The following is a 23,330-nucleotide window of genomic DNA, read 5'->3' on the forward strand; positions in this document are numbered from 1 at the left end:
TTACCAAAATAAAAGCCATGTAATTATTCAAGAGACTTAACTATCACTCGAATGTACTTAGTGCTTTAGAAATTACATAGAAATGTAGTCAATGGTAGGGACCTACTTCCTAACACCAACAATTTTCAGTTTTGCTAATTTCAATTATTTATGTGATTTAAATATGAAGAATAATCTTAGCATGTTTAATTCTTTTTAACAGTTTTCTAAAAACCTAATTTGAATTAAAAAAGTATTCTTCACTCACTCTTAACTGTGGTACTGAGCTATACAGCATATAGGAGATAAGTATTTTATCTTAGGTACAAAAGCTTTCCCTGTCTGCATCTCCTCCTCACTAGATTATATCTTGACCAAATTAGATTAGAAACTTGAGAGGAGGGATCCCTGGGTGGCGCAGCGGTTTGGCGCCTGCCTTTGGCCCAGGGCGCGATCCTGGAGACCTGGGATCGAATCCCACGTCAGGCTCCCGGTGCATGGAGCCTGCTTCTCCCTCTGCCTATGTCTCTGCCTCTCTCTCTCTCTCTCACTGTGTGCCTATCATAAATAAATAAAATAAAAATTTAAAAAAAAAAAAAGAAACTTGAGAGGAGGAATGTCTTGCCATTGAGACTGAATAATAAAAAATTTAAAGTTACTATCTTATACTATTATGGGAAAGAAGCAAAGAGTACTATGTATACCATGCCTCATCCATGTAAAAAGGAAGGGAGGAATATATATTCACATTTATTTGCTTTTTAAAACAGAAAGTCTCTAAAAAGATACACAAGAAAATTACCATGATTATCCAGTAGGAACTGGGCAGATGTGGGGCAGGGATGAGAGGCAAACTTTCACTATATATTTTTTTACCTTTTTTTTTTTAAATATTTTATTTATTTGAAAGAGTGAGAACACAGTAAGAGTGAAGGTAAGGAAAGGAGGCAGACTCCCCACTGAGCAGTGAGCCCAATGTGGATTCCATCCCAGAACACCAGACCCCAGGATCACAACCTGAGTCAAAGGCAGACACCTAACCAACTGAGCCAACCGGGGACCCCTCTTTTTCCATTTTTAAGCTCTGCAGCTATGTGAAGGTATTGCCTATTCAGAAATTTGAATGAGTGAATCATTAAAAAAAAAGAAGAAGAAAACACAGTTGAAACAACAACTACAAAGTTAAAGGAAAAACAGCCCATCTCTGGCAACAGACTGCTAGGTGTTCATTAAATACATCTTCTTCATCCTTGACAAATATTTGTTAACCTCCCTTGCAGTTAAGTGACACCATCAGAACGAGTTTTAGCCAATGACATGTGAGCAGAAGTGATACCTGCCACTACAAACCTGGTGAACCAAAAATATGTCCTCCCTGCTCTGCCCCCTTCCTCTGGCTGGATGTCAGTGCCCAACCTGTGGAGTTCCTAAATGCCTATATGATGAGTTCCAGCCCACCCTCAATCTGGAAAGACCATGGATTGTTTATGCAAAGAAAATAAAGACAAGATCAACTTCCACTGTTAGAGCGGTCACATTGTGTGGTGTTTTCTTGTTGTTAAGCAGTTAGTTTCTCCAACCAGTGTCAGTATTAACAAACACATTAACATGTATTTAGTCAATCAGAACAGAGGCTGAGCTTCCTAAGTTCCTGAGACTTAGGTTTAGAGCATTAAATAAATGAGAAACATTGGGATCCAAGCCTGACCACATAAGATGACAGAGTTGAAGTGTTAATGGCTGCATCATTTTAAGAGAGGACTGACAGAGACACTACCTACTCACCAGTGTTCCTTACAAATTCTCCTCACAATCCTGACCGCACGTCCAGGCAAAAGATAAAACACAGGGAAGTACCAGATTCAGCAGACCTGACCAGACAGATGCTGGGACAACAGACAGCACACAGCCTCCACCCTGTCATCCCTAGAAGCCTCCAGCTGGGTCATCATATAACTGTCTTCATTTTAACTGCTGTATCATATTCTAATGTGAGACTAGATAACTATTCCCCTATTAATAACTAGTTGCTCACATTTTTTTGGTTATAAATTATAACCAATTATAAAGACTACATCTATTTTCCTTAACCACATAATTGATACTAGGAACCAGAGCAATTCTTTATATACGCTGTCTCATTTGGTCCTTACAACAACCCTGTGAGTCAGGTATTACAGTTCCCACTTTACAGGTGAAGAAACGGAGATGTATCAAAATTCGTAACTTGTACAAAGTGACACAAATGAGTGAGGGAAGAAGAAATAAAGGTCAAGTCCTCCCAAACTGTGCTTCTAGATGGGCCCTATGTACTAGTTGGATAATCTTGGATAATTAACCTGAGTTTCAGTTTTCTCCATCTATAAAATGAAGTAATAACTAACCCCAAGGATAGCTGGAAGAATTAACAGACATACAGACATATCACAGGCTCAAAAAAAGCACAGTCAGACATCAGTTTTCTGCCCTGCCATTTTCTCCTCACTCCCACACAGGACCCATTTACAGAGTAACACATCTTACCTCTCAGCCCTCAGCCCTCTCCTTACCATGGCTAGTTTTCTTTCCTCGACCCTTAGATTTGGACCTCTGCTTCTTTCTACACAAATACTTTCCTTACTCTTTTTTTTTTTTTTTAACATATAAATGTCACTTTCTGTTCCCTAAAATCAATCTAACGTTTTGTACAAATACCTTCACCCGGACAGATACAGACCAGGATGCTTTTCAAAGGTAAGACAGATGGATGGTTTTTCAGAGTACTTTACTTCAGGCACAAAAGTGCAGAATGTCTGCAACTTACAAAATTCAATCATTCTTTACAATGTCACTTCAGAAGTTGAATGTGTAATACATTTCAATGATAATCAAAACACCTGTTTCCACCCAAGAGATGAATATATCCAATCTACTTGTGCCAAAAGGAGGAAAGACGAAACTATTGAGCTTACCTGTTATGGGATAAATTGTGTCAACAAAAAAATATAGGAGTTCCTACTCCTCTGGAAACAGGATAACTGTAGACGTAATTAGTTAAGATAAGGTTATACTGGAAGAGGGTAGGCCCCTAATCCAATATAATTGCATCCTTACTGAAAGAATGTCATGTAGGGGCACCTGGGTGGCTCAGTCAGCTGAGTGTCTGCCTTGGCTCACGTCATGATCCTGGAGTTCCCGAATCCAGCCAGAATCTACCCTGCATCATCCAGCTCCCTGCAGCAGGGAGTCTGCTTCTCCCTCTCCCTCTCCTCCCTGCTCCTGCTTTTTCTCGGTGAAGAAGAAGAAGGAAGAAGGAAGAAGGAAGAAGGAAGAAGGAAAAAGAAGAAGAAGAAGAAGAAGAAGAAGAAGAAGAAGAAGAAGAAGTAGTAGTAGTAGTAGTAGTAGTAGTAGTAGTTATGTGAACAGATATGCACACAGGAAGACACCATGTGAATGCGAAGGCAGACAAAAGAGAGATGCATCTACAAGCCAAGTGATATCAAAGATTGCCAACAAACCACCACAAGCTAGGAGTGAGGCATGGAACAGCTTCTCCCTGTGAGAACTCAGAAAGAACTGTGCAGCAAATGAGCTATCCAGTTTGTGATACTTTTTTATTCCTAGCAAACTAATGCACTATCTAAATCACCCATTATGGAATTCAAATTACACAGAAATGGCATTAAAGAGTCAGAGGAAAATCACAGTATACCCAAATATTTCTAAGCAAATTCCAATTCAGGTGTGTTCAGAGTTATGAGTCAGACCTTTTACATGATACTTAAAACCAGCTATGCCTAAGGTGGGAGGATGCAACCTGGTTTCCTTACTAAGTTACATGACTTATGGCAAGTAATTTCTATTTACTCTAATTCCACTAAGAGTTGACAAGAATGCAAGATGTTGCCAAACCACTTCTCCCACTGTTAAATGTTAATATTTTCATACCTGGCCAAGCAATTGTTCCACCAAAACAAGGAATCACATGTAGGAAAACTGCTTCTACAGTGCTTTTAAAATCAAGGAGTTTTTCTTAAAAAAATAAATTTCTCTTACAGAGGTGTGCCTTTATTTTCAAAACCTACTTAGAACCCTAAGATTTTCAAATGGATTCATATGTTCATAATTTCCTGATTATCTATTATATTCAAAGCACTATGAGCCCCCAACACATTCTGTGGGGGTTGGTGATGGAAGGGTAAGGGGCTGAACAAAATTGAGGGGAGTTAACTTACTACAGAAGAAGAAAGGAGAAAAAGGAGGACTTCTCAAAGGAGATATCTGAGTTAAGGGTTGAATGACTATTTTAATAATTCATTCAATAAATATTTACCGAATGCTTGTTATAAATAAAACACACAATTTAGTGAGAGACAGATATTAAATAAACAGAGAAAACAAATATCAATCATATTAAGCTCTATATGCTATTAAAGAATGGCACAAGGAACATAATTTAGATTAGGCAGTCAGAGAAAAATCTCTCAGAAGTAACACTTTAAAGATGAGACTTAAAAGAGAAGGAGTTAGCCATGTGAAGACTGAAGAGAAAAAAAAAAAAAACATTCTAGGTAGAGAGCTCAGCAAATGCGAAGACCACAGGATGAGAAAAAGCTTTGGGATGTGCAGGAATCAAAGAAAGGCCAGACTGACCAGAAGATGATGAATGCATGGATGCAAAAGAGAATCAACCAGAAGAACCATGTTTAAAAATTTTAACTTCATTTGAAGCACAGTGGAAAGCCAATGGAGAGTTTAAGGCAGGGGAGTCTTTATCCAGAAAAAGAGATCAGTTAGGATACTGCAGCTGTCCAAGTAAGAACTAACGTAGTTTAGACCAAGGTGATGGCGGTGGAAATGACAAGACATGCACAGACTCTGGATAGATTTTAGAGCTAAAGGCAACAGGACTTAGTATTAGATTGGGCATAGCTGTCAAATAGGAAACATCCAGGATAACCTCCAGGTCTAAGCAACTTCTTCGGTAGAAGTGCAGTTCCTAGAATAGGGAAACCAGGAGGGGGAACAGGGCTAAATACATGAAGTTTGAGCTATCTGTGATATATCTATGTGCTTATGAATCTAAGCTGAAATATCTAAGCCTGGGGAATAGGAGAGCAAAGACCAGAGATACAGATTTGGGAATCACTGACATTTTGATATTTAGAGTCATGGGAATAGATATGTTCTTAGTGGTAAGCGTAGAAGACAGTAAGAAGAGAAGAGGCAGTGAGGGGAGGTTTAGGGAAGAAAGAAACCTCAGCTCCTAATGTTCAGGTCTCTGAAACACCAACATTTAAAGGATACCTAGAGATAAACAGAAAAAAAAATAAAATAAAATAAACTTGTGAAGAAACAAGCAGCAAACTAAAACTAGAATGGAAACAAAGACGAGTACAAATTTCCACTTTAGACAAAGGAAACAGATTGTACAAAGGTCCAGAAATAAATGACACCTCAGTGTGCTGTGAGAACTGCAAACTGTAGGGAACAACATAATCATATATGCATTTTTAAAAAAGTAATCAATTCATAGTGCAGAGCAGAAATAGAGAAGGGCAACACCAGAGGCATAGAGATACTCAGTTTCCTCAAAACACAAAAAGCCTTTCAGGAAAAGGCTTTCATCTGGCTGTCTTTCATAGAAAGTGATTTTACAAAAAGGCAAGGTGATATAATACTACCTCTTAAAAAAAAAAAAAAAATACTACCTCTTGCCAGAAATCCAGTGTTTTCACTGTTGAACAAAATAACTCATCACTAGAAGGGAAGGAATTGATTTCCCAGATTCTGCTTTGTGAGTAATAATATCCTGCTCTGGGTATGTGGTATGTGTACACACATGTATGTGTGCATGAAGATACACACACACATACACACACACACACACACACACACACCTTTTATTTCCAAGAAATCGCTCTCTCACTAAAGGAAATGCTTTGTTTCCGATCTGTTCCATTCAGCATTCAAACTGAGTATTTTCTGAGGCAGAGATGTCCTAGTATGGACAATCCTAGCTCCAATATGGAGCTGTTGGAGATAATGTGACAAAGTCATCAGCATATGAGCTATAACAACCATGACCCCAGATAAGATCCTAAGTAGTGCTGAAAGTGAAAGAAGAGGTCCCAGGAGAGCGCTCTGGGTAACATCAACATTTAAGGTGCAGACAGAAGAGATACAAAGGAAATCCACAACTTATTTTTGTTTAATATTTTAAGACACACTATGCTACCAAATCTTGAATCCTTCTTCTGGATGAACAAATCTGCCTTGGAAATTACCATTTTGCCTAAAACAACATTTTATTTTATTTTTTTATAAGATTTTATTTATTTATTTATTTATTCATGAGAAACACACAGAGAGAGGCAGAGACATAGGCTGAGGGAGAAGCAGGCTCCATGCAGGGAGCCCGATGTGGGACTTGATCCCAGAATCCCGGGATCAGCCCTGAGCTGAAGGCAGATAGATGTTCAACCACTGAGCCACCCAACGCGTCCCTAAAACAACATTTTAGAGACTCATCCCATACTTCCCAAAGTTTTCTTTTTCCCCCTCTTTCAATATTAACAAGCAGAATTTGTGTTTTAGGGCTTTTTGACAAAACCAACAAAGAACATATGGTATTTATATATAAAATTGACAAGATCTTATCAACTCAAAGCAATAGAAGAAATTCAAAGATGGAACCTCAAAAGAATGAATTCAAAATAATATAATTTTAAAAGATCTTAGGACTAATGACTGGCCAATGTGACATTCATTTATAAGAAGAAGCCAGAAAACTACACTGAAGAATCACCTTGCCTAAAACTGAAGAACTGATAAAAAGTAGAGATCACAACACATAAGAAAGCATAACCAATTTATAAAAAACAAACTCTTAAATACAGAGAACAAACTTATAATTGCCAGAGGGGAAGAGGGTGGGGAGATGGGTAAAATAGGTGATGAGGAGTAAGATTATACTTTTTTTTTTTAAGGTATTATTTATTTATTTATGATAGTCACAGAGAGAGAGAGAGGCAGAGACATAGGCAGAGGGAGAAGCAGGCTCCATGCACCAGAATTCGACGTGGGATTCGATCCTGGTTCTCCAGGATCACACCCTGGGCCAAAGGCAGGCGCTAAACCACTGTGCCACCCAGGGATCCCAGGAGTAAGACTATACTAATCATGATGAGCACTGAGTAAGGCATAGAATTGCTGATTCACTACATTGTACACCTGAAACTACTATAACATTGTATGTTAATTATACTTGAATTTTTAAAATTATAGAAAAATAAAATGGCTTTCAGCCTCTCAAAAAAATAAAAATAAAATAAACAACAAAAGGGGGGGGGGGGAAGCTAATTTGGTTTCAACAAAGTAAAATCCAGTCTCAATAATCTAAGTAAATTCTTTGACTCGGTCAGTATATATAGGGTAAAAGCCATTTATCTTTTCTAAAAGTCACTAGTAAAATTCTACACCAAAGAGACCATTTTATACAAAAAAAAAAAAAAGTAACAGGAGTTAAAAATCTTCTGAAACTTAAAAAAGTTGGTCCTGGATTTATGAAGTGTGTGACTGCCCCAGGAACTAAAATGGGCTGGAAAAAAAAAAAAAAAAAAAAAAAACTTTAAGGATTTAAGAAAGTTCGTGGGTAACTGACAAATAATGGGCTCTTGGAGAACTTTGGGAGATTGACCTTATCTTGCTAAATAAATACCTTGTCACCATTTTTTTCTGTTCTACGATCTCACTACAGAAGAAAACCAGACTCTAAACGAACTTTTGGCTGCCAACATTTAAGACAGAATATAGCCTGGATAACCACAGTGATGTGATCTGTGATTTGCATGAGCCCCAAGTTAGCATCAACAATTATAAACATACAGCTGAACCACTGACTAATCAGCTGACAACTTTCTCTAGGTATTTGGAATAGGCTGCAAGTGCCATTAAGATTTAACAAATTCTTTTTGAAATAAATTTTAGTAGATTAGAAAGATAAAAGTTTTAAAATTATGATCTAAAATTAAAGGGGCAAAGGAAAAAGTTTTCTGTGTTTGTTATCAGCTCTGTGTTAGGATGGTCTAGAGTTTTCAAGGTGATACTTGAAAAGCATCAGTGTTCAACACAGGCATATTTTCTTTTGCCCTTTCTGGGAAAGTATGATACCAAAAGATTCAGCTCCTACAGAGCATACAATATGGTCTACTGAGTTTATCTCCAATTAATCCTGGTAATAGAAAAAAAATTTAACAACAGAAATAAAAATTTTAATTTACATGAAAAAGTCTCTACCGACTGTTTCTGCTGAATATTTCAACCAAGCAAATAAGAGTACAAGAAGTGCTATGGATACTTAGGTAGATGGCTTTCTACACTTTTTGCAGAAAGACATTTTGTCTGCTTTTGCTCCACAAGGCATTCTTACCTCATTTCAGTACTGCATCAAGTAGGCGCAGTGAACTCTTGAACAAAGTGCAGATTAGGGATGCCATCCCCCACTACAGTCAAATATCGGAGTATAACTTTTAACTCCCCAAAAACTTAACTACTAACAACCTACTGTTGACCAGAAGCCTAACTGATAAGATAGCCAAACACTATTATTTTTAAATATGCATTGTATACTGTATTCTTATAACAAGGTAAGTTACAGGAAAGAAGAGGTTAAGAAAATCATAAGGAAATATATTTACAGTACTGTACTGTATCAGCAAAAAATCCACCTGTGAGTGGACCTACACACAGTTCAAACTTCGGTTGTTCAAGGGTCAACCATACTTCCACTTCCAGAATGTCTTCTTTACCCAGTTTCCCCACCCAAAGGTCTTTATGGTCAAGAAGAAAAACTGGAGTGAACCACTAAAATCTTAAAGTGATTTGGTAATGATCATCATCCTAACAGTGTCTTAAAGCTACTAACAACATGTGCTATCCTTTACTAAAAATGACTATGTACTAAGCTCAGTGTAAAATGCAGCCAAGAGCAAGACTATTCTGTAGTTTAAAAGCTACAATGTACAGAAGGTACCCAGTAAGGTGCTTGTCCTGTAAAAAGAGCTCAAAAGTGGTAGTTAGGGTTTCCGTCTCATCTTATTCCTTACGGCAACCCTGTGAGGAGGCAGTTTATCATTTCAAAGAGGAGAACATGGCACGGGGAGGCAGACACACGGGACAGGACACGAGACTCAAGCACTCGGTGGGCCGACTCACTCAGTTGACAGAGGTGACGCATAGCAGTTGTACCACCACACCATGCTCACCACTCTATTTAGGAAGTCATTTAGAAAATAATCTAAGTGCCTGCTCTACTCTGGAGTCAATGCTGTTTTTAAATCTGGGCTCTACCAGCTGTGAAACATTGAGCAAGTTATTGAAGCTCTGAATCTGCTTACTCTTCTCAAAGACCTACCTCAAAGGATGATTTTGAGTAAGAAAAAGTGGTATATAGTAAGAATGCTATAATATAGCCTTCACATTAAAGGGGCTCATACTGACAAGCACCATTCTAGGTCAGAGTCTCCAAATTCATATGCATATCAGAATCATCTGGAGAGCATCAAAAACTCCAATTTCCAGGCCACAGTGGAGACAGATTACACTCTCTAGGGGTTTAGACAAGGGCATCAGTATCTGCCAAGCTTCCCAAGGGACTGCAAGGGGCAGACAAACTTGGAAAAAGCTGTGTTTTAGGCACTAGATTCAGCTGCCTTCCCTGAAGGCGCTCCAAGTATACTCATCTACTTTCCCAAACATCTCCCTTCTGACCTCTTTCAGATCCCTACTTGCTTTAGCTCAGGTCCCTCAGAACCTCTCCAAGGAACTTGCTAATTTGCCCACCCCACTACCACTTTGTTCCCTCCCACACATAAGCCCAGCTCTGATCCTATCACTCCCATGCTCAGAATTACTGAATTAACTTCCCTTGGCTACCAACTCAGGCTAGCATTTAAAGCCCTCTATGAAAGGCAGTGCCCCAACTTTTGAGCTCCCTACTCCCCACTCTCTTATGCTACTGATGACCCAAACTAACTGGATAACTCACCTGCCCTGGACACAACCCATGTCTTCCAATCTGCAAGCAGACTCATTCTTGGGGACAAGAAAACTATCCCCAAAATATTAGTGTATTGCCAAATACAAAATAAAATCTTCTCCAATTTAAAACTGTTCTTTTTTTTTAAGTTTATTTATTTGTTTTTAGAAATCTCTACATCCAACATGGAACTCAAACTCACAACCCTGAGACCAAGAATCACTGCTTCTTTCATTCAACCACCCTGGTGCCCTAAAATTCTGTTCCTATTAACTATAGTAACCTTAATTTTAAGGAGACTAACATACATTTCACAACTTTATATAATTTCAGATTAAACACATAAAAAAGAATCCCCTTTACCTTAGTTTAAGGAGTGGCTGGACCACCCACTTCTTTAACTTCCGTCTCCCAAATGAAGTTTTAGTATGGTCTAAAACCCAAAGTAAACTTCCTTTGGTTTTCATGTCAGTCTAAGAAAAAACAGAAGAAAAGTTTTATTAACTAGACATTGTATTTGTACCAAAATTGCTAGTTGCTCATGTGCCTTAATTATTCAATATACCCCAATTTTAAATGTTACACATGCTTATCATAAAGTATGTATGTAGCTGTTCATTTAATGTCTGACAAATGCATGTACATGTGAACACACATGTATTGATATCTGCACTGAAAAGGGGTTGTCTATGTGTAAATTTGGTTAACTAAGAATATTCAGAAATCCTTTACAATATATGTTCATCCTAAGCATCTTCTGCCTTGGGAAGTACAGCAAGGATCATTTAACTTCCTTTGGCAATTCAGTATCCTCCAGAGCCTCAGAGTTCTAAGCACTGATGCTCCCATGAAAACACTCAACGGGTAGAAGGTACCAGATGGGGATGGAACTGAAACGGAACTGCACTCTAGCAATTCACCCTGGAAATATTTTATTTTAGTCAGCTTTATTAAATCCTTAGTAAAAAATTATCAATCTATGCTTTGCTACTTCAAAGTTGAACAACTAAAAGAAAATTTATAATTAACTAGAGATGTTAGTTAATTTTAACCAAGATTTCATTGTATTACAAAAAAGTCAATAGGCTGAAATCTTATTTGGAACATAAACTTGTTTTTACCTAAGTATTTTTAACTTTTTCCTTTTCCCTCAAGTCATCAAGCAGGTACTTACAGAATACCTCCTATGTACTCCATTGTATGACTGGCAACAGCATATTAAGACATGGTCCCCTCCCGTGGGGTCCTTATGTCCAAATATGGAGGAAATGACTCATAATTAACACATGATGCCACTTGGCAGAAATTAACTATAAAAGGCATGACAACAGCTGCCAGGCCTTAGGAGTTTAGAGCAGAGCACACATGGAAGCTACAGGTCACAGAAGGCTCCCTTCCTTCCAAAACAGGAGCCCCACTGGCCTGAGCACAGTGAAGAGTCCCAGGAAGAGGACAGTGGACAAGAATAACTTTCCAGTTACTTCCTGCATCACTGAAGAACCAGGCTCAGACAAGAAAGGGAGGGTAGGAGAGAAACAGTTGTATTATTCCTTTGCTTTCCCTGATACCCAGCCCCCATTACCCCCTTCCATTGTTCCATGGTAACAGAGGCCAACCTAGAGTGCAAAAAAACAAGCCTAAGATGTGAATTTTTAAGCTTCTATTTTAATAATGGCCCAAGTCCTGGTAATAATGAAAGAGCTTTGAAGGGTATTTTAATTATAAATGATTTTTGCCTTTGGAATTTATTTTCAGAACTGACTACAAAGCAGTAGGATTTGAATGGGAGAGATGTAGCAGAATAAAGAAAGCTAGGAATGCCAGAGCTGTGTCTTCAGAGTCTGACTATGAGCTCTTCTTCATCCAAGAAATGTCCTTTTCTTGGGATGCCTGGGTGGCTCAGCGGTTGAGCGTCTGCCTTCAGCTTAGGGTGTGATACTGGAGAGTCCCTGGATTGAGTCCCACATTGGGCTCCCTGCAGGGAGCCTGCTTCTCCCTCTGCCTATGTCTCTGCCCCTCTGTGTCTCTTGAGAATAAATAAATGAATATTAAAAAAAAAGAAATGTCTTTTTCTTCCTACTACTTACTTCCGATTGGGGAATGCATAGAGAGTTTATGAGAAGAAAGATTTGTGGGAAAAATTCTCAACTTCCAGATAATGTAATGACAAGATAAAAATGAAAGTAAGTAATGAATTTCATTCATTACAGAATGAAAGTAAGGCTCACTCTAGTACACCAGGATAGCTTGGAAGAAAGAGAAATTAAATAAGAGAAACTCGTTAGTAATATACAAATCTAGCTGTCAGGAGAATAAATTCAGCATGTACTTTAATTCAAAGAAGTAATAAATATTTCCAAAGAGCTTTAAATCATTTAATTCAGATGATTCAGCTTTTCAACTACTTATCAAATGATCTGGAACTGCTTTTTATTTCTATGACTTTATGTTATGAACATTAAATAGTATCTTATTTCTAAGTGATAATAAATGAAAGCCATCAATTTAATGTCTCCATTATCTTCCTAATTCATCAATAAAAAGCAAATAAATAATGATGGAAGTTTGTGAAATGAAATTTATTAATCTTACAATCTAACTCAACATAACAGTAATTTGTTTTATATGCTGGACAATAAGACTGAAGACATTTCAATGAAAAGTTAAAGGTATATAGAAAAAATATTATCAAGCAGACAAAAATTCTACTTTATATTAATTTTCAAAGATAATGCCTTTCCAAAGAAATATTTGATACAGAAATTATCAGCATGGGCAGCTCCAGAGTTACCCAAATAACACCCAGGAAGTATTTCATATCTTTGAGTCTCAAAAAAAATGGGTCCCGCAGTTATCAATTAATAAACAGATGACAGGCAGAGTGATCAGTTAAAGACCATATTCTTATTCCCACCTGCACTCTTAAGAAGAGAATGCCACCTTATTCCAATTTTTTTTAAACCCTTTGACTTGATTAGCCTTTATGTTTACCTGACCTGATTCTGTAGGATTTCAAGATTCCTTAATGTTGTTCCATTAATTGTCATAAATTCCATTTCACCAGAAAATTGCTTAAAATTCCTGTAAAAGAATGAAATGTTAGCCATGATATAAGTGCATAAAGAAATTTTAAAAACTAAAACTAAATATTCCAATACCATTATGACAAAAATGAGTTATCTGAAAGAAAATCAAATCAAAAGGAGCAAAATAAGTATTCACTGGGATGCTGTCTTCCATTGATGCTGGTGCCATTAAACAGACTGGTGCAAAAGGATAGTTGTCTTGCACCATAAACAAGCACAAGGAAGTAAATGGTACCAACATCTTTTACATTTCCAGGAAGAGAACCAAACATAGTCTTATCATCAGCAGAGCATGTGGTGATATCTTCAGGAAAAGCTATGCAATTAGCTAGAAAGATATGTCAAGATATTTTAAAACGTCCTCTTTATTCTTTAGCGTGAGATCATCTTGATAAACCTTACTTTAACAGCTTTTAATCAACATTCTGATATGTACAACAAATGGTATTTACTCTATAATTAACAACGCACACTAATGGAACTAACATTTCAGTGAAGTATAAAACTGAAAAACTAGCAAAACTTATTTCCTTAAGCTCAAAGATTTCAGTCTTCTTATGTCCCTACAACTATCCCAAATGAGATTGAAGTTCAATAAATTTCAAACAGACTTGAGTACTGACTTGTGAGGATTACTAAGTGTATGCAAAATTCCAATTTTATCCTTAGCAATCTTTCATGTTAAGAAGTAATCAATGACTAATATAGTAATTCAATTTCCTTTGCGTTTATATCAACAGCACTCACAGATTTATAGCTTATTTTTAAAGGCAAGAAAAATAATGGAAAGTCACTAAACAATTTGGAGGAAAAGCATAAATGTTTGCATTATAAACTTACTACACTTATCACATGGTTGTGATAAGATTTAAATAAAATTCAGGTTCCCAAACCAGTTATGGAAACAAGCCTTTATCCAGGAGTCTAAAGCCTAAAATCAGAGCCAGTGCTGAGAGATGCCTTCACTTCTAGATGATTCCAACTAAAGCTCCAGAGCCCTGAAAAAGAAATACCTTATAGGGATCCCTGGGTGGCGCAGCAGTTTAGTGCCTGTCTTTGGCCCAGGGCACGATCCTGGAGACCCGGGATCAAGTCCCACATCGGGCTCCCGGTGCATGGAGCCTGCTTATCCCTCTGCCTGTGTCTCTGCCTCTCTCTCTCTCTGTGACTATCATAAATAAATAAAAATTTAAAAAAAAAAAAGGAATACCTTATAGCATATTAGGAATATTGCCTAGCGAGAACTGTCTGTTAGCAGCAGGATTTCTCTGACAAGTTTGACCTAGTTTCTGTGATAACTTGTTAATGATTTTTAGAAGGAAGCAACTCCAACACTGACTGACAGCAGGTGTGTGTAGCTCTTTTACTCCTTCTTATAACAGTTAACTTAATATGCTTTGTATTACAGCAATTTCATGTTCTTCTGGAATCTTCATTAATGGATCTAAGCTCCTTAAAGTCAGGAGTTACTTATGTCATACATCTTACAGCACCTGCTAAGCCTAGCAGAACACAGATGCTCAACAAATGTCTGCCATCTTCCTATGGAGAAGCCAGTATGGATTGGCTGGTTGGTTTCCTTTGAGTCCTCAAACACAGAAATGTCTGTAAAACACCCAGGGACAATAAAATGTAAAACGTTATTTTCAGGAAGAAACATTTAGGAATCCCTGGGTAGCTCAGTGGTTTGGCACCTGCCTTCGGACCAGGACATGGTCCTGGAGTCCCAGGATCGAGTCCTACATCGGGATCCCTGCATGGAGCCTGCTTCTCCCTCTGCCTGTCTCTGCCTCTCTCTCTCTGTCTTTCATGAATAAATAAAATCGAAAGAAAGAGAAAGAAAGAAAAGAAAGGGAAAGAAAGAAAAGAAAGGGAAAGAAAGAAAAGAAAGAAAGAAAAGAAGAAAAGAAAAGAAAAGAAAAGAAAAGAAAAGAAAAGAAAAGAAAAGAAAAGAAAAGAAAAAAGAAAAGAAACATTTAGGCAGTGATTTGCTATAGATGACAGGTGTTCCCACACCTTTATGGTCAAAGATCCAAGCTGGAAGAGTTGACAGCCTGGACTTGAATTGATATCTAGCCAGTTTCCATATGTTAGATAAAAGTCATTTCCTTCTCCTGTTCCTAACAGTTAGGTTGAACCTACTACTCTAGCTGGGATTAACACATGAGAATGTTAATCAAACACAGACTCTACAGGGATGCTCATTTGGTTTGAGAGAAAGACTCATCAAGAACCCATAATCCAACAGGCTTTTCTAAAAACATCTCAGCTAGTTGTCTTCATCTCCCAAGAACAGCAAAGCTGTAACATAAATAAGTGGCATTAAGATCTGTGGACTATCCAGAAGTACTGTTCAGTGTGCTTCACCCTCACAAGAACTAATAAACCCAACAGTCCATATGCTGAAGAGTGGGGTCTTAGGTTTAGGATTCTCAAAGCATCCTTGCTCCACCACTTAGTTGAGAGTTTTGTCACCTAACTCCAACTAAAAGTGAAATCCTGCTCCTACCGTGCCTCAAATGAACCTCTGAAACAAGGCGCAGTCAGAACATTAAAAAGAATTGGAATTTCATGGAGCATACAGAAGAATTAACAGGACTGCTTTTGTGCCTGCTTGCTAAAACGTATATTGTGACAGAATATGGTTTGGACTAACACACACCCTAGTATAGAGAGCACTGGAGGAGTCTTACAGCCCGCACCTATATTTCTACGCAATACCTTTACTGGATATCTACAATACCAAAAAGAACCCAAAAAACTGAAGAATCAAATTGTCTTAAGTTAGCTCACAAAACTAGACCTTCAGAGAAAAAGTACAGGTTCCTTTATTAATTAACAGTATTCATAAGCTGTGCATATAGTTTGCTTTTACTTTTTTTCCTTTATTGAACAAGTCCCCTAGATCTCAAAGTAGATATAGTGAGAAGCAAAGAGTTTATTTAAAACTGACATCTGCATTGATTTTAAAAAGAGATTAACCAATGGGCAAAATTAAACTGGAATGATTCCTACGGAACAATAATTATCAAGCAACATAAGAACTAAATACGCTTTTGGGTTTCCCCTATGCTTGGTTGATAAAGTATTCTGGAACTGTGACTCTTCTTCCCAAATACAAAAGAAATTTCCTTCTGTCAGTGCCTGTTTCCATTAGGAATTCTATGTTTTTTTTGAACTCAGGGTTGTAACTGCCAGCATCCTTAGGAATTCAACAGTATATGATCACTGATACGAAATACTCAAGCAACTCTAAATTATTTATCCTTTTGGAAAAAAAACAAAGTTCGTATGCTTTGAAATGAACCTCATAAACAATGCCTGGCTAGAATTCATGCTGTGTGAACCTGGATAAAAATCCTACAAATAGGGATTGAAATGTGAAAGGGATGCCTGGGTGGCTGAGCGGTTGAGCATCTGCCTTCCGCTCAAGGTGTGATCCAGGATCAAGTCCCACATCGGGCTCCTTGCAGGGAGCCTGCTTCTCCCTCTGCCTGTGTCTCTGCCTCTCTCTCTGTGTGTACCTCTCATGAATAAATAAATAAAATCTTTAAAAAATATATTTCAGACAACAAAAAATACAAAAGACACTTCCCCTCCCTCCCCCAGGTTTTACAATGGGAGGGAAATATCCTTGCTGAAAACTTGCCAGAGAAATTTAAGATGCTGTATCATTCCTACCCTAGTTTTCTAAAAAAATGAAAACCAATTTTTCTGATTTAGACAGAGGCAGTTAAAGGTGATCTTACCTAAAAGACCAACCCCCTACAAAGATCTCAGGTAAACATAATCTGAAGGGTGAGAGAAAAAAAAAAACAAAACTACATATTACATATGAAATCAATAGTGGAAAATAGTTCTCTACGTACAGTTTTCAGAATTCAGATATTCACCATCTGTCTAACCTTTTTATGGTCAGCTTAACTTATGGGTTATAAACTATATCTGAGGAGACTTCAGTTTTATTGTAGATTCACTTCTAATTGATTTGTAATTAAACAAAATGACCATCTTTACATTCCTAAAAGCTGCTAAGCATTATATTAGAGAGGAAAATAATAAGACAGGTATATAATTGAGTCCCCAAGCGACTCTCTAGGAGGATACACAGGACTCTGTACTCAGAGCTATGATTTATTACACTGAAAGAATACAAAGGAAATCAGAAAAAGGAAAAGAGACACACGGCAAAGTCTAGAGAAACTATAGGCAAGCTTCCAAGAGTCCTCTCCTGGTGGAGTTACTACAGGGTATGTTTAATTTCCCCAGCAGCGAGTTGTGATGACACATGTGAAATGTCCACCAGAGAAGCTCCTTAAAGACTTAGCACCTAGAGTTTATACTGGAAGCTGGTCACACAGGCATCTTCTCCCTTATGTGTATCAAAACTCCATCTCCCAGAAACAAGCAAGTAGTTAGCAATAAATCATGTTCTTTGCAAAGTTTAGAGACAGTGAGCCATTCTTATCAGAGAATGTTGTGAATTTTCCCAGATGCCAAAGGTCAAGCTTGCAAGGAGATCTTTCATTGTTTTTAAGATTATTTATTTATTCATGAGAGAGGCAGAGACACAGGCAGAGACACAGGCAGAGGGAGAAGCAGGCTCCATGCAGGGAGCCCGACGTGGGACTCGATCCCAGGTCTCCAGGACCAGGCCCTGGGCTGAAAGTGGCGCCAAACCGCTGAGCCACCCAGGCTGCCCGCAAGTAGATCTTTCTACTTGTCTCATCAGGTCTGCTATGTTAACCATTTTGTTTTTGTTTTTTTGCACTATTCAAATTCTAGTTATCTTAAAGTATATGTGCTATGTTTATTCAATTATTCCTTCTTGATCTTTACTCTTCATCTCTAAATTGATCTTCTTGAATACACAGTTCATTCTTCAATCCTACCATCTCATTTCAAAGCTTTCCTATTCCTCAATCTCATTTGTTCTTGCTCACCCAGTATCATTTTCTTAATGTCTTTTAGCTCATTTTGAAGCAGTACAGTTTTTATTCCATTTGTGGACATCTTTCTGGCATCCATTCATTTTCTGTAAGGACATTATCTGATCCTATTGTTTCTTCTCATAATAACTTTCTATAAAATCTGAATTTGGTTCTTTTCCTGTTCTTTAAGTGAAATTAATTTTCTGGAAGTTTTAAAACACAGGCATTGTTCACGATAGCTGTTGGAACCTCATACATCTTCTTCTATTGTTTATGTGTAATGTCCAATTACAGTTCCTGACTTTTGTTTTCATTCATTAAACATCAAATGCATCAATTGTCCTTTTTCTTTTAAATTTTTTTAAGATTTTACTTATTTATTATTCATCAGAGAGAGAGAGAGAGGCAGAGACACAGGCAGAGGGAGAAGCAGGCTCCCTTCAAGAAGCCTGATGTGGGATTCAATCCTGGAACTCCGGGATCAAGGCCTGAACCAAATGCAGATGCCACCCAGGCGTCCCGAATTGTCCTTTTCTAATTGTTAAAGACAATTAGGAAACTGAACAAATTTATATTTTTTAAAAACTGTTACCAGATATTAGACATCAGATAGCACAGAACTATGCTCTCTTGAGAAGAAAAATAAATGAGATAAACATTATGACTGACTCTTTGGAGAGACCAAGGAAACTACAATTTGTAAGACAGAAAGCCAGCGATGACAGAGCTGCATACAAGAGAGAGCTCCAAAGATGTGCAGAAGGATCCCCTCAAGGCTTTTGTCACGTACCAATCCTTAAAGGTATGAGGGAACCTCCATAAAGTCAGGGAAAAAGCCACAAGAAAACACTAGATCAAACAATAAGCAGGATTCACACAGGGCTTAGAATAGTTGCCTCTAACCAACTAGAGTGGAAATGCCTCAAAATACATGGGGCACTGGGTACCCTTATAAGGGTATTGCTTTAGAAGTGTAAGTAAAATAGACAGACAAGGATTTCCCAATTTGGTACTAATAATGTTTAAATATACACATGTATAGATGTATATCTATTACACCAAAATATAATTTATATACCACATCATTTATCTGGAATATGCGATTCAATGGTTTTTAGAATATTAACAAGGTTGTAAAAACCATCATCATTATGTAATTTCAGATATTTGCATTACCTGCCCAAAAAACTCTATACCCATTCAGTCACTCTCCATTTCCCCCCAACCCAAACTGCTCTTAGAAACCACTGACTGGCTTTCTATCTCTATGGATTTGCCTATGTCATGTAAATAGAATCATATGTGTGTGGTCTTCTGTGATGGCTTTTTTTTTTTATTATTTATGATAGTCACAGAAAGAGAGAGAGAGAGAGAGAGAGAGAGAGAGGCAGAGACATAGACAGAGGGAGAAGCAGGCTCCATGCACCGGGAGCCTGACATGGGATTCGATCCCGGGTCTCCTGAATCGCGCCCTGGGCCAAAGGCAGGCGCTAAACCACTGCGCCACCCAGGGATCCCTGTGATAGCTTTTTTAACTTACAATAATATTTACAAGGTTCATCCATGTTGTAGCATGAACCAGCATTTCATTCCTTTCTGTGGTTCAACTAGAGTCCATTTTATGCATATCTCATATTTTATATCTATGTATTCACCAATGGATGGACATTTGGGTTGTTTCCACTTTTCGGCTATATGAATGATAATGTTATAAACGGTCATACAAATTTTTGTGTAGACATATGTTTTCATTTGTATTGAGCACACATCTAGGAGTGGAATTGTTGGATTATCTGATTAAGTCCACAGAAAACACTGTGAAACTGAAATACCACACTGTTTTCCAAGTTGGTTACAACCATTTTACATTCCCACTGGCAATGTGAAAGGGTTCTAATTTATCCACATTCATACCAACACCTGTCTGGGTTTTTAAATTATTTGTGTAGATATTCTAGTGTATATGAATTAGTATCTCATTGTGGTTCTGAGTGGAATTTATCTGATGCCTAATGATGCCGAGCATTTTTTCACATGCTTATTGTTCATCTGTACATGTTCTCTGGAGAAATGCCTATTCAGATTCTTTGTCCATTTTAAACTAGGTTATGTGTCTTTTTACTGTTGACTCATAAGAGTTCTTCATGTATTCTGGATATAGGTCTCTTACCACATACAGGATTTGCTAAGTTTTTCTCCTATTCAGTGGGTTGTCTTTTCATTCTCTTGACAGTAGGCTTTAAAGAGCAAATTTTTCACTGTAAAGTCCAATATTTTGTTTTTTCTTCTGCCACTTGTGCTTTTGGTGTCACAGCTAAGAAACTACTGCCTAATCCCAGATCATGAAGATTTTTACACTATGTTTTCTCCTAAGAGCTTAACAGTTTCAGCTCTTAAACATAGGTCTTTAGTTCACTTTGAGTTATTTTCTATTACGACATGAGGTAAGGTAATACAAAACTCACTCTTTTGCATAGATAACCAGTTATCCAGGAGCTAGGGAAAGAACCACAAGAAAACACTAAGTCAAACAATAACCAAGGTTCACACAGGGCCTTTTATTGGGGAAAAAATATTCCACCACTGAATGCTTTAACACCTTTGCTGGAAATCAACTGACAATACGTGCACAGTTTATTTCTGCTCTCAATTCTATTTCATTGATCTGTACGTCTGTCCTCATATCAGTGCCACATTGTTTTGACTACTGTTGCCTTGCAGCAAGTTTTCTTTTTTTTTTTTTAATTAATTTTTATTGGTGTTCAATTTACCAACATACAGAAAAACACCCAGTGCTCATCCCGTCAAGTGTCCACCTCAGTGCCCGTCACCCATTCCCCTCCAACACCCGCCCTCCTCCCCTTCCACCACCCCTAGTTCGTTTCCCCGAGTTAGGAGTCTTTATGTTCTGTCTCCCTTCCTGATATTTCCCAACATTTCTTTTCCCTTCCTTTATATTCCCTTTCACTATTATTCATATTCCCCAAATGAATGAGAATATACACTGTTTGTCCTTCTCCGATTGACTTATTTCACTCAGCATAATACCCTCCAGTTCCATCCATGTTGAAGCAAATGGTGGGTATTTGTCGTTTCTAATTGCTGAGTAATATTCCATTGTATACATAAACCACATCTTCTTTATCCATTCATCTTTCGATGGACACCGAGGCTCCTTCCACAGTTTGGCTATTGTGGCCATTTTGCAGCAAGTTTTCAAACAGGAATATGAATCTATAATTTTGTTATGTTTTTTCAAAACTGTTATAGCAATTATTTGGCCATTGAATTTTCATAAAATTTTAGGATCAGTCTGTCAGTTTCCACAAAAAAACTGGCTGGATTTTTGATACAATTACACCATATCTATAGATCAATTTGGGGAATACTGCCCTCTTAGTAAGATTAAATCTCCTGATCCACAAACCTAGGACGCCTTTCTACTTATTCAGGTCTTCTAATTTCTTTCAACAGTGTTTTAGAGTTTTCAGAATACAGCTTTTGTATCTCTTTTGTTAAATGCATTATTTTATTCTTTTTGATACTACTATAAATGAGATTATTTTCATTTTTCGATTCTTCATTGCAAGGTTATAGATACAGAGTTGATTTTCATTTTGGTATATAGATCTCATATCCTACAACCTCATGAACTCATTTTATATGCTTTAATCTTTTTTGCAGATTCTTTGGGATTTTCTGTATGTAATTTCATGTTAACTGCAATTAACAGTTGTACTTCTTTCCAATTTGGATGCCTTTTACTTCATTTTCTCGCCTAACTGCCCTGGCTAGACTTTCTAGGACAATATTCAACAAAAGTGAGAAAACACTGCTTCTTCTTATTCCTGTTCTTAAGACGAGAAGCATTAACTCTTTATCCCGTTAAGTATGATGCTAGGATCTGAGGTTTTCACTGATCACTGTTTTCAGGGTAAGGACCTTCCTTTCTAGCTTTTTGCTGGATATTTTTATCATGAAAGGGAGCTTTAACTGTCAGGATGGTCCTGTAATTTTTAATCTCTTATTATACTGATACAGTATATTACTTTAAATGACTTTCAACATGTTAGACCAAACCTACAGTCCTAGAATAAATCCCATATTATCAGATTCTATTTGCTTGTATTTTTTTTTAATTAATTTTTATTGGTGTTCAATTTACCAACATACAGAAAAACACCCAGTGCTCCTCCCGTCAAGTGTCCACCTCAGTGCCCGTCACCCATTCCCATCCAACACCCGCCCTCCTCCCCCCTTCCACCACCCCTAGTTCGTTTCCCCGAGTTAGGAGTCTTTATGTTCTGTCTCCCTTCCTGATATTTCCCAACATTTCTTCTCCCTTCCTTTATATTCCCTTTCACTATTATTCATATTCCCCAAATGAATGAGAACATACACTGTTTGTCCTTCTCCGATTGCTTGTATTTTTTTTTAAGATTTTTATGTCCATATTCATGTTAGCCTGTAGTTTCTTCTCTTGTGGTGTCTGATTTTGGACTACTGAATTTGAGGCTAAATAGTTATTGGGATACTCTCTGCATTTTAGGCTATTCAGTTGCATCTCTGGTCTCTACCCATTAGAAATCATTAAAATAGTTATAAAATTCCCTTTCACTAGTGAAAGTAAACACTCTACATTATCATCCTATTGTAAGAAGTCTTCTAAGAAAAAGCTCTTAAAGCTCTTACAGTTTACCTTGGGTGGATTTTGTGTCATTCTTTTCTAAATTTCCAAAACCTGGGCATGATCCCGGGGTTCCAGGATCGAGACCCACATCAGGCTCCCAGGAGGAAGCCTGCTTCTCCATCTGCCAGTGTCTCTGTCTCTGTGTGTCTCTCATGAATAAATAAATCTTAAAAAAAAAAAAAGTCAAAACCTATGTGAAGTTCTGACCACATTAATCTTAATAAAAGTCCTCTGAAATGACAAAACACTCATTTCCAACACCAATAAAAATGCTAATTCTTAAAAACTTTATAAATTTGAGAATCAGGCTAATTTATCGACTTAGGTAATTTAAAATATACCAATTTAATTTCAGTACAAATAAACATGTTTTACTATTCAATATTATTTTTAGTTTAAATGTAAGGAGGGTACAATAACGTTTTCATACCCAAATTCATCTACTTATAAATGTATCAGAGCCTGATTCTTTTAAAAAGTCATTTTATTCTAAAATTAATACTTAAATTAAATTAATACTTTATTCCTTGGTGATACAGGAAAAGAAACAAGTCTTAATGGACATGCTATTAATCAACAATTCTACCTCATTCAGAGGGGCTCCATATCTAAGGAAGTCAAATGGT

The 23,330-nt window shown here is 37.4% G+C and overlaps 1 protein-coding gene across 3 annotated transcripts in view; it reads right to left on the bottom strand.

Moving 5' to 3' along the window:
* MSH3 (mutS homolog 3) overlaps positions 1–23,330 on the bottom strand; it is a 181,564-nt gene that overhangs the window by 100,527 nt on the left and 57,707 nt on the right. For all 3 annotated transcript variants that reach the window (XR_011997048.1, XM_072736893.1, XM_072736894.1), the window contains 2 exons: positions 12,994–13,078; positions 10,361–10,470 (listed from right to left, as the gene is read on the bottom strand). Coding sequence is in view for 2 of the 3 variants with exons in the window: in XM_072736893.1 (XP_072592994.1) it covers positions 10,361–10,470; positions 12,994–13,078 (195 nt within the window). In the remaining variant the exon portion in view is untranslated. The remainder of the gene's footprint in view (positions 1–10,360; positions 10,471–12,993; positions 13,079–23,330) is intronic.

The sequence above is a fragment of the Vulpes vulpes genome, chromosome 14 (genome assembly GCF_048418805.1).
Source record: "Vulpes vulpes isolate BD-2025 chromosome 14, VulVul3, whole genome shotgun sequence".
NCBI lineage: Eukaryota > Metazoa > Chordata > Mammalia > Carnivora > Canidae > Vulpes > Vulpes vulpes.